This window comes from Vigna unguiculata, chromosome 4 (assembly GCF_037176805.1).
Source record: "Vigna unguiculata cultivar grain cowpea cultivar isolate G323 ecotype 2 chromosome 4, ASM3717680v1, whole genome shotgun sequence".
NCBI classification, from domain to species: domain Eukaryota; kingdom Viridiplantae; phylum Streptophyta; class Magnoliopsida; order Fabales; family Fabaceae; genus Vigna; species Vigna unguiculata.
Genome location: NC_140795.1, coordinates 3,829,196 through 3,842,000, shown reverse-complemented (window position 1 = coordinate 3,842,000; position 12,805 = coordinate 3,829,196). Strand labels below are relative to the sequence as shown.

The following is a 12,805-nucleotide window of genomic DNA, read 5'->3' as shown; positions in this document are numbered from 1 at the left end:
GAGGTTTACAGAACCCCTGATAGTGGTGGGGGTTTACGAAACCCCTGGTAATGGCGGGGGTTTACAGAACCCCTGGTAATAGTGGAAGTTTACAGAACCCCAAGTAATAGCGGGGGTTTACAGAACCCCTGGTAATGGAGGAGGTTTATAAAACCCTTAATAATGGCAAAGGTTTACAAAATCCCCGATAATTGCAAGAGTTTGAAATCGCAATGTTGCCTACAATTTAAAACCACATGTTGCTTTTAATATCCTTATGATTGTTACGTTTTCTATAATAATACATAAATCTTAAAATGAATGAAAAAGTATAAAAGGCAAAATTTTAAAATTTATTTATTTATAATTTTCCTATAACATTCATAAAAAGATAAAAAAAACAAAATGTATAATTTTAACCATTCATAAATTCAGAGCATAAAGTATACAATCCTTTATAATTCATTTACTTCTCTTTTCCCTCTCAGTACAGTCAAATGCAAATCTGCTTGCAAGCATGATGGCAGCATTCCTTTCTCTCTTTGATTCAAAAGCTAATACAAAAGAATGTCCTTGCTTTGGCTGCCAAAAACCTCCCTGTGCTGCTGCATGTCCACCCCCTCTAACACCACAAAGCTAAAGAAAACAAGATCAAAGAAATATGGTCAACCAAATTTCAGTTTAACATAAGTTAGAAGTAGAAAAGAAGAAGATAAGAGCACAAAAATAAATGCATTTTCATGTGCACACAGATGGAATCGGATAATTCAATGCACAAGGTATATATATCAGCACAGTGATTAACATAATGTACAGAATGAGTGCAAGAAAGATGTTGGAGCATTGAGTTGCTTTGCTTTTCACAATCTAAACATAGATGGTATCAACAGTTTTAAATACATGCATTGAACTTGAATAGTATTCTTTGGCAATTGTGGTCTTTCCTTTGCAGAGTTTTATCCTCATCTTTCCAACATTAAGCACATGAATAGATTCAGTTGGGGGTGAACCATTCATTTGAGTTACAACTACCTGAAAAAGTAATAAAGGAAACTACAATATTATTATCATGTACCGTAATCTGACTAGATTTGACTTCTAAACTTTATTTTGAAATGTGAAGAACAAAGGACAAGATAACAACAACCTATGAAACCATACACCTTTGGGTCAAAAAACAGTTCAACATAACAAGGCGCGCATGTAAATAAAATTTAAAAGGAACAGAACAACATACGTTAAATTCAGTATCATGTTTGCGCACAAGTGCCTCAACATAGGTTTCCAAACCAGCAGCTGCATGAGAATACAGAAGAAATTTAAGCTCAACATGACTGCACAGCAAAACATGTCTCAATATCTTAAAAGAACATATAAGAAAACAACTTTATATTTTTAAAATAGAAACGTGTACCGAAGTAATGTCTGTCAGTGACTACTACTAATGCAAATGAGGATATGTCAAATTGAAAGCAGACCTGGATCTATTGGACCAGCAGTTGAAACTGTGACATGCTCACTTTCTGAAATAACATCAGCTTGCAATACATGTCCAACATCAAAAGGCTCAGGGCCGTAAACTGATTTGGTTGCTCCTGAAAAAGTTATATTATATGATAAGGGAAGATATAAATGAGTCTTTGTAACTTTTTCCAGCAGCAACTACTTTTACCTTCAAACTTTGAAGAAGGTTGATGTTATATGACAGTGTTTGACAAGATTAATTAATTTATACTTTATTTTTCTTATTTTCATCTACTCTAGATCTTTTATGACAACATAATTAGAGAATGCTAGTTTATAATAATTATGCCTTCTTTTTTTTTGCGTGATAAGTTTCTAGAATTGAGATGTGTAAAAATGAAATCACGATCAATATGCACCAGTCATCAAGAAAAAATAAGAAGAAAAGAAAAGAGAATATTAGGTCAAAAATATGGCAACTCATTATGATATAGCAATCATGTTCTAGCTTCTACTGGAAAAATCTAATCTATAATTTAAAGCTTACATGTACATATGATATAATGAGATTGGCAAATTTTCTGTTGGTCCAATATATTACCCTCACATTGTCAGAAACTTTGTACAGAGGTGACCACAGGATGCAAGGCTCACTCAAACAGTTTCATTATGTTTATCATTAACTTTAAAATGCTATTAATATAGATCGATAACACAAATATTTTATATTATTATTTTTTCATAAATTGTTATATAATTATTATTAACTTTAACGTCATATCTAAAATACTGTAACATTCTGCAATAGTATCAGAAACTTGCCATGCTTGGTCTCTATCTGCCAGGGCCCATGACCCCTTACATATATAACGATAAATACTCTTAAAATCTCTCCTGAAGGATTTTCCATTACCTATAAAATTAGAATGTCAACATTTTTTGTGCTTGATAAAACTAATATTCAATAAAAAAATTGTTTTGAAATTAACTACAATTTTTTATTAGTTATATATAATATATAATTGCTTGAACCAAGTAATTATTTTCCTTATTTAATTTGCCAGTCATGATTTCAATTAAACCTATATATGGGTCCAAAATAATTTGTTAGGTGAATTATACATTATAAAATAGTTTGAGTCTAACTAAATTAATCATTAGTATTTAAACAACACAAGTAGTTACATTGAGATGAAAAATGTTAAACAAATTATAGGTATATAGCTTTCTATAAATACTAAAGGATAGAATTTGCATAATCATAACTGTTATTTGCCTTCCGGGAAAGTGACCAATAATAGGAAATGCAATACAATAAGTTGAAGAAATGCATAAATCAAGAGCTAGCCAAATCGCTAGTTGAACAGAATAAAATAAAACAGAAAACATTCTGGTCTAGAACAGAAGTACAGTAATGTGTTGCTCAATTCGTGTAATTATTAATCCACCAACATAAACTAGTAATTATTAATCCATACCTTCCGATTTAATAAGTACTTGTACGATGGGAACAACAATAGCAGGTGTTATATAGCTGAAGTGTAGAAAATAGGGAAGGGGTAGAAAAAATGAAACTGATAAGTATTCAAAAATACCAAATTCTGTAAACAACAAAAAAAGTTTGAATGATGAATCCTAAGTACACCTCTCAATTACAGAATAAAACCTTTAAACAAAAAAAACGAGTTCAGTAGCTATAAGGTTACCTGAAAATTCTGAAACTTATGGTAGCCTAAAGTGCTCCAGATGAAAAGCTAGAGAACTAAGGGCCTGGAGAAAGGCCTGTAAAATAACAAAATTACCAAAACTCAGAATTTGAAGCAATAATGGTAATAACAACAACGACATATTCACTAGGAAACTAAAAAACTCGTAGACTTTTGTTGTGCTTTACTAGCAGTATTAAGTAAAACAAGCATACCAAATATGTGGTTGTCAAGACTTTTGTTGGGAAGAAACTCGTAGAAAAGGAGCCGTTCTTCTCTTTCAAAACAGAAACCAAGGAGCTTAACTAAACTTCTGTGCTAAAGCCTTGACATTAACAGATTCTTGAACTCAATATCTCCTTGGCCAGAGTTGCTACATAACCTTTTGATTGCGACTACTTGTTCATTGAAGAGCGTGCCTTGTGAAGATGTCATGGTAACAGTGTTTCATGCATGTAAAATTGGTCAACAATCACTTTTTGACATTAAGATAAATTTAATCGTAAGGGTGGAATGTTTCTCGCGCTGGGGTAGAATAAAGCAACAAATGTTGTATATTTATACTTGTAAATGGCTCTTTACATGTGCAATGCTAAGTCCTCTCACATTCATCAACTGGAGAACCAACTTGGGCGTTGCTCCAGTACACAAAATTATCAAAGAAAATGTAAGATTATGGAATGTTTGCAAAAAATCTTTCAGAAATTAAAAAGAACAAACATTAGTAACCTTATGTAACACAACACAAGTAGTCAAAGTTTGAGTTAAGGTTTTCAGTTCAAACACATTGTCTTCATTGTACATAAAAAAGAAAAAAAAAAACAGTATATGCTTGAAGAGAGTTGCACTTACTTTCTTGTCCACCAAGCCTCTCAACAACATGCACAAAACCTCTATCCTTCGGATACCAACCAATGAAATCCGGAAACAGATAGAAAACTATAAAGTAGACTAAAGAATATGAAACTTTACAAAAAAGAAAAATACAGAAGATACCAAGTATGATTTATTTGCTATATCAAATTAGCAGTGAAAAGGAAAGAAACTACTATAAGAATAAATAGTAACCATAATTTTGTCAGAGTACAGTATATATTTATTTGCAAAATTGTTTCCTTTTCAATAAGATATATCCTCACTTTGTAATTGTTCCATCTACATATAATATCATTATACGAGTATTCCATTTCCACAAATATATTTGAGCATCCACCTGAAAGTCAAAAGAGTATTTTAAAATAAAACTCTAAACACATAAAATAAAACTCAAAAATATAAAAGGATACATATAATCAAGGTCATACAGATTGAATAAGATAAAAATACAATATATTAGACCAGAATATTCAAATTTCGAATAAGTAAATTAAAAATATTTATTAAAAGAACAACTAGAATTTATTTATCTTGGAATATATAATTCGATTTTCTTTTTATATTTTAGATTATATAATTCATAATACAAAATAAAAAATATATTTCAAATTATACCGTCTAAAATAGAATTTTTTTATATTTCATATTATATACTTCAATTTTTTTTTGTATTTTATATTATATAACTCAGAATATAAATTTCGTATCCAAATTATACAATCTACAATACAAAATAAAAATGCATTTCGAATTACATAATCTAAAGTTTCAAAAGATAAAATAAACTTTCTGTTATGACCGGATAATATTGTAGGTATAATTTGCTTTATTCAACAAAAAATTAATAAAATTGTATAATCCAAAATATTTACGGATTGTTACGATTAAAACACGAAAATATAATTTTATTAATTTTGACAAAAATATAATTGAAATTAAAAAAAAATAGGGGGTTCAGGAATAAAATAAGGGGTGTAGGAAGAAATTCTCTCATCCATAGACAATAAAGCCCAATAAAAATATGACAAATAGAAAAATAGCCTAATAGAACCTATAAGTAAATAGATTTAATTGTTACTTAATTGCAAATTATATTGGATAAGTTATTAGAGGTTTAATTAAATTGTAAGTTGAATATAAAATTGGATACTTTTAATTGAGTATATTAAATTTTCTGGTTTATTGAATATTAGAATTTTTGTATTTTTGAATGGAGTATTTAATTTTGTACTAAGTGGCTAACCTAATTATTACCTTATTTCGTCATCTTGTGTAATTTCTCTAGGTATTAAAAAGATGTGACATTTTATGTTTGAAATAAAATTACATTATAATTAATATAAAACGATAATAATTTTTATTATTTTTATGGATAAGGTGTTGTATAACAAGGGACTATCGCCACCAAAATTTGTAGTGGTGACTAAAATAGTTGCGTGACCGTAGGTAATAATATGAAAGTCATAAAGAATATGACAAGTTATATGAAGGTGTTTAATTGAAAAATAAAATAAAATAAATAGTTAACAAAAAGAAAAATGGAAAATGTTTGAAAAAGTAAATTTAAAAAATCACTATTATTACAAATTTTAAAACGTGTGCTCTTCCAAACATTTTATTTTTCTTTCATTGCAACAAGACTCACATTAAGAAGTTATAAATAAGTATTTGTAATTTAAGTTATGGTTAAATATATTTTTGGTCTCTCAAGTTTCAGTGAAATTTGAAATTAGTCATTTTTCAAAATTTTGACTAATTTAGTCATTCATATTTAAAAATTCGTGAATTTAGTTCTTTTAACCAAATTTTATTAAGTTTATTTGACGTTTCAAGCACATGTCATAGTATTTGAATTGTTTACACCGTTTGACACATTTTCGCTTCAAATTTAACTCAAATATTATAATAAAATGCGTTTAAAATATAAATAAACTTAACAAAATTTGATAAGAAAGACTAATCACGCATTTATAAAGGTGAATGACTAAATTGATATAAAAGACACAAATTCCAAAATTAACTGAAATTTAAGGAACTAATAAAACATATTTAACCCTTTAATTTAATTCAGTATCTTTAAATTCGTATTACTGCACAACCATTTTAAAGAAGGCATAACATTTTTTCAATACAAATTTTCTAACAAATCTCATTATTAGATAATAATACAAAATCTAAATCATTAATAATAAAGTGGGTGAACTGAATTCATTAAAGCTTACACACAACAACACATGCATCTTGTGGGTTTCCTATATGTTTCAAATTTGTGTTGATATCCAACATGAGCATGCTTGTTTTATAAGTTAGGTTGGATCATAATAAGAAAATTCACAGGTTGTCTCAACTTCTAAAACACCCTAATGACACATTCATCATGTGTAGAAGAGGATAATTCCCTCATGAAAGGGGCACCTAAAATCATGTTCATCACATGTAATCTTTAAAGAGTTGAATTTTAACATGATTTGAAGAAAAATTTATGGTTAGGTCACCATTTCAATCCTCTATATATTATTATTTCATGGTCATTTAGATAGTTTTTTTTTTAATTATGCTATTTAAGAAAATGTTCTCACAAACTCAAATGATTACTAATAAATTTGCTTTAAGAGTACATGTGAATTCACATTGGTTTTTAAGAACTCATTTGCATAATGTAATAATCAAGTCATTTGAAACTTCCAAACTAACAAAAGTTGATAACTTTAGAAAGAAAGAAACTTTAGAAGTATGAAATAAGGTAAGTTTAAGTCAATATTAGTGTATATATATATATATATATATATATATATATATATATATATATATATATATATATATATATTTGTATAAATATTAAATTAATTCAAAAAGGGTTTTTGAACTAATTAATTAGAAATATTTAGCTATTATTAAATACCCAACCAAAGTCAAAATATATAATGTTTAGGAAGTTGAATAAGTAAAGATACGTAATCCCCTTAAATAAATACTATAATGGAGACATTTTACAATGATAAGAGAGGAAACTATATATTTAATAGATTGAAATTATTTTTTTATAAATAATTTTTTTAGAGAAGTTCGTATAAAAAAATTGTTTCAAAATTAATATACACATTAGTCAATTTTAATTTAGACATTTTTTTCTTTGTATAAATTTCTTTTTCCAAAATACTTTGATGATGATAGGAAAGAAAAGTCTTAAAAGAGAAGCAATTAGTGAGCAACACTCACAAGATTTAGGGAGAATCATTGGTGTTATAATTTCTAAGATAATAAACATGTGAACGCACATTTCAGTCATATTTTCACACCAATCATGATCAAAACCGTTTCTAGTGGACACGTTTTATCTTTTTACATGTTAGTCATGAAAATCATCAAGTTTTTCCTTTGCCAAAACCTTAGCTCACCCATAAGAATCAGTGTTCAAAACATTTTGTACATCTACAAAAATTGACATTTTTTTTTTCTTTTAATTTAATTCTAGTGTTGTATAATGTAGCAGACACGCAACTATCATTGTATCAAATATGAACTCAAATAAAATAACAAATTAAGAGGTTGATTCAACAATCTCCCTGCAGAAAATCTTGAAATGCTTTTGTCTTGTACCTAAGTGGTAAAACAGTTTTCTGTGGCACTGAAATTTTCTGCAAGTTTTCATTGTTTGATGAAATTAATGGAGAAAGACATTAGAAGTAGATTTATAAGGCAGATTATGTCAACAATATCAACAAAAACATTAAAAAGAAGAAGCTTTGAATTGTACATAGATAAGTAACCAGTTTGTACAAGTGGAATAGCCATTTATATTAGATACAGAAATAGAAGTTTTAGGTGCATACAATAGAAAACAACAATGTAATACAAAATTCATATCTTCGTAGCCACAAAAACCTGGGCTGGTTGTTCACTAAAACTTTCACACAGCCTAGTAGTGACTGTTTTCTAAACCCTATCATCATCATCATCAACACAAGCATGTTCCAAAATTCTCAGTGCATGAGCACTGCAGCTTCTTGCACAAGAGGCTGTGTAACATGCACGAAATGCTCTGCCTCTCTCTCCATCTCTTCCCAACACTTGTTTGCCCCTTTCCCTTCTTTCATCTTCTTCACAAACGCCACAAACTTCCTCCAGTTATCTGCTTCAAACAGATGAGGGTTCATCCTCAGGTATGTGAAGGCACACATCTCTCTGTCACCAGACTGTGATGCCCGTATGATCTGTTCGTGAGCATAATCATCATAGCGTGGCAGTGCATTTTCGCCGGCAAGTGGTACCTGCGCCTTCTGTGTTGCCAGAGCCACTTGCTTCACCAGTTTCTCTGGAGCACAGAGGGCGTCCTGTGGCTGCTCGTGATCGCGCATCTCGATGCAGGTGAAGTTGAAAACGGCACCGTGGCGTGCCAACATTTGAGCAATGGGGAGGTAGCCATCACGGAAACGGGTGTTGTAATAGCCTGCTGTGAGTTCTGGAGCATGAGACCTTGAACCGTAGTGCCAGTGAATCCCAGCAATCTTCACTGAGATCTTAACTCCAGTGTTGTCCAAGATTGACTTGGCTGATGTCAGAATCCTATCACCGTGCTCCAGCAGCATCTGAGAGTACCATGTGAGGAAAAACTCACCATATGGACCATCCCACCCTCCACCTTCTTTGCGGAAAAATTGAGTGTCTTCTGGCCAGTTGTTATAGTTGCCAGCATCGGTAGGGCCTGTGCTTCCCCATTCTGGCTTGCCCTGAGCTTCAGCAGCAGCTTTTAAGCTTTTCAGCATATACTGCACCACAGCGCATCATTAAGCATTAGAAATACAGAGCAAAGAAAAATCTATATAATTTATCAGCATTTGTAATGTATTTTGGATCCATTAATTTTACATTAAAAAATGGTATCTTTTATTCTTGTATTTCTGAAAAGGTGGTCCCAAGTAATATAAATAAGAAAAATCGGGTTTATGATAAAATGTGTTTTGGGAGCATTATTTTCATATAAAAATAATAATATTTTTGGTTCTTGTATTACTTAAAATGTGGTCCCAGGCCAAATGGATATGAAAAATAAGGTTAGAAATGAAGATCAACCACATTTATAAAAATATCAACCTACAAAAAAGCATACAAAAGATCAAAATTACCAGTTTTGAAATATAGGGCTAAAATAATTTGTTGACAAATATTAAGATATTTAGAACAAACAAAAGCAATTATATACAGAGGGCAAAACAGTACAAGAAAAAAAAACAAACAAGTATACCTTGTCAAAGCATTGAAAAGCACCGATTCCTGGAAATTTCCATGTCCCGTTTTGCTCCGGGTAAGAAGGGTAGCGCAGCTCACCGGCTGGTCCCATCCCAACTTGGATTTCCTGAATCATGGCAGTAACAGGATTTCAGGTAAGAAATTATGGAACTTTCAGGTAAGAGAAAAATTGTACACAAAGTGAGGTAAGAAATTATGGAACTTTCAGGTAAGAGAAAAATTGTACACAAAGTGTGACAGTTATTTACCACTATAGTGTCACCAAGGAGGTGCTTGAAAGTGTCTCGGAAAGCTCGCATGAAATCAGCATAACATTGAACTGGGGTTCGACCCTTGAGCACAGGCAAAGTATCACATCCCAGTGATACATATTCATAATTTCTTCTTCCCCATTGATCGGTGTATGCAAGATCGGAATCGTTGTTAATCTCCTCCACAACCCATTTTGGCAAGGGAATACTACACACAAGAACTACAATCTCATAAGAAAAAAAATACTAGTAGCTAGAAAATCACACCAGTAATAAAGAAGTATATTATTCAGGGATCCAGTTCGAAGTTTCAACTTGTCACGTTTATAGATTAATTTATTTAAAAAGTGAGAATTTTAAAATACTTGTTTCTTAAAAAATGATTTTAAAAAAAAGTAAGATCTCGGATACGGATACAATAAATTATAGGAAGATCCTAAAAGCTTTGTCTACTTTTTGTGCGATACGACTTGAACAGAGGAAATAGAAGCCTCACGTGGTCCCATTTTGGGACCTTCCCATAGCTAAGCCACACACTTTTCTCATGTATTTTGGATACTTTTCTCGAGAACCACAAGGAACGAAATCAAATAAGGTTAGCAGCACCGTATTCACCACGCCTCTTTGAATAGTAATATTTTTTAAAATTGTTTTTGAATTATTGTAATTAAATAAAAATATAATAATCATGTTTAAAAATTGAAATTGATTTTATCCCTGATTTTAAGAGAATGTCAACTCATTCCAAAGAGTACATACAAGGATTATAATTTAATTTTCCAATCATCATGAAAATAAAACACTAATAATTCATCTAAAGAGAAAAGACTAAATAATACTAAGACTCAATTATTTTAAGTTCCTAGTTCATTTAATAGAAAAAAACCAATAACTTAGAAGCAAAGTGATACTAGTCCACCTCACATGGCATGGGTTCATCTCCCTATCAAAAAACCCCTTTTACTAGTTTATTTTGTTTTTCCAGAAAAGTGTTGCACCGAATAACGATGAACGAAAATTTCGGATGAAGATTTTACGTAATTTCAGAAAAACGTAAAGAAACTTAAATCTGAGCCCTTAAAAACCATTGCTTCTATGTCAAAAAATAAAAAAAGAAACTCTGCAATTTTCTTTTTATTCAAATATTACGTCTCTATCTTATTTCATGTGAAATTAATATCTAGATTCCAGAACCATGTAGAACTCTTTTGCAATTGATCGAGTCACTATCACAAATTATATTTTCTTTCAAGTTGTCATAAACTAAAATTCTTTTTCCAGATCAGTCACTATATTTTACATACAAACTTAATACAAAGATTCTTAACAATATAACAACTAACAGATTAATTCAAATCAAAAAATATTAATCCTAATAATCTATTGACATGAAATTAGATTTCGATCTTTCTCATACATAAGAAACAAGAAATACTAAAAACTAATGGGTTAAATATGTTTTTGGTCCCTCAAGTTTTAACGAAATTTGAAATTAGTCCCTCATCAAAACTTTTAATCAATTTAGTCCCTCATCTTTCAAAATGCGTGAATTTAGTCCTTTTAACCAAATTTTGTTAAGTTTAGTTGACGTTTCAAGCGCATTTCATAATAGTATTTAAGTTAACATTGAAACAAAAATGTGTCAAACAGTATAAATAATTTAAATACTATCATAAAATACTATCATGAAATACGTTTCAAACGTCAAATAAACTTAACAAAATTTGGTTAAAAGGACTAAATTCACGCATTTTGAAAGATGAAGGACTAAATTGGTCAAAAATTTTGATGAGGGACTAAATCCAAATTTCGGGACAAAAACATATTCAACCCAAAACTAATAAACATTGAAACCCTAACAATTAACAGAAATGAAAAAAACGAAGAGATGGCATTACTCACTTGCAAGAATCTCCTACGTTACCGCCACATTGATGAAAGGACATAACGGCCTGCACCTTGAGGCCATGTTTCTTAGCCATTTCCATGAGTTCCACGTACCCGCCCCAGTTATACTCTCCAGGCTTCTCTCTCTCCACCAGGCCCCACCACACGTCCATCATCACCCCTTCCACTCCGGCGCTCTTCAGCGCCGCCATCGCCGCGTTCATCGCCTTCTTCCGATTCACCGTGTTCCCCGCCGACACGCTGTCCAGCGGCATCATCACGAAAACCGGCACGCCACTCCCCTCTCCCTTCTTCGCTCCCACGCCGTACTCCTTCTCTTCCGCCACCTCCGTCGCGAAGGCCTGACACGCCGCCGACAGATCCGACCTGCACGGACTCGACGGCGGCGACAGTCCCTCCACACCCTCCGTCCTCACGGCCTTGCACTTCATACCCACCGCCGGCGTCTTCAACACCACCGCCGCCGGCGAATCGCCGGTGTTCAGGGAAGAGTCCATCGCCGCCGCCGCCGCGCTGGCCAAGCTCCCCATCTGGTTAGTCATGCTCAACGCCATTCTCGAAAGAACAGTGGAATTAAAACCTTGGACAGTTTTGCGATTCACGATTGGATTGAATTGAAATTCTCTTAGATTTTATGATTTACAATAGATCGAAATCTTGTTTTGTTATTAGAATTCTCCTGAAAAAAAAATGGCAGGAGAAAATAACAACAATGAGAGAAAAAAAGAAAAGTTTTTTCGATAGAAAGTTGTTTAAGGTTTAGTGAATGTAGTGAGGGAAAAATTGGAGGGAGGGGAGGCCAATTTATAAGGAAAGAGGGAGGGAAATGAGGATAAGGTTAAAATAACAATATTTGGAGAACCGTTGGTTTGGTGCCACGTGTGTGCTGGTTGCGTGGCTGATTCGGAAACGGGTGAGGAATGGACGGTGGGATGGAGAAGGCGCGTGAAGGAGGCAGAAAGAGTGGTAGAGAGAGATCCCTTAGAGGATGGAAAGGTGACACGTGAGGGGTCACGTGGCTTTAGGAGAAATGAGTAAGGAAAAAGACAGAGAAAATAAGGGTGAGATTAAGATTGGATCAGATTTGCAACTTGGCACGTGTCAAGGTCCACGCCCAATCCAACACCCAAACACATGGATTTCATTTCACAAAATTCAAAATTATGGATATTATTAATTACCCTCCTTAATTTTGATTTCCTTCATTATTCAAATTTTATTGGACTATTTTTAAATTATTATTATTATTATTATTATTATTATTAATCATTGTTAAAACAAAGTAATACATTATTAATGAACATCGGAAGATTTCTTTCAAGGATCATCGTTTCCTGCGACAAAGAAGGGAGAAAAAAAAAAACATCGAAA

At 32.0% G+C, this 12,805-nt stretch overlaps 1 protein-coding gene and 1 long non-coding RNA gene across 2 annotated transcripts; both read right to left on the bottom strand.

Annotated features, from left to right (window-relative positions):
* Nucleotides 1-311: 311 nt before the first annotated feature.
* Nucleotides 312-3,325, bottom strand: LOC114181660 (uncharacterized). The gene is made up of 5 exons (XR_014994453.1): nt 3,150-3,325; nt 1,458-1,574; nt 1,217-1,275; nt 880-1,011; nt 312-615 (listed from the first exon to the last, which is right to left on the bottom strand). It is a non-coding gene; the product is annotated as an uncharacterized LOC114181660 (long non-coding RNA).
* Nucleotides 3,326-7,757: 4,432 nt separating this feature from the next.
* LOC114182192 (beta-amylase 1) lies at nt 7,758-12,212 on the bottom strand. The gene is made up of 4 exons (XM_028068993.2): nt 11,429-12,212; nt 9,524-9,734; nt 9,271-9,381; nt 7,758-8,794 (listed from the first exon to the last, which is right to left on the bottom strand). The coding sequence occupies exons 1-4, from the start codon at nt 11,986-11,988 to the stop codon at nt 8,009-8,011; spliced, it is 1,668 nt and encodes a 555-aa protein (XP_027924794.1). The 5' UTR covers nt 11,989-12,212; the 3' UTR covers nt 7,758-8,008.
* Nucleotides 12,213-12,805: the final 593 nt, after the last annotated feature.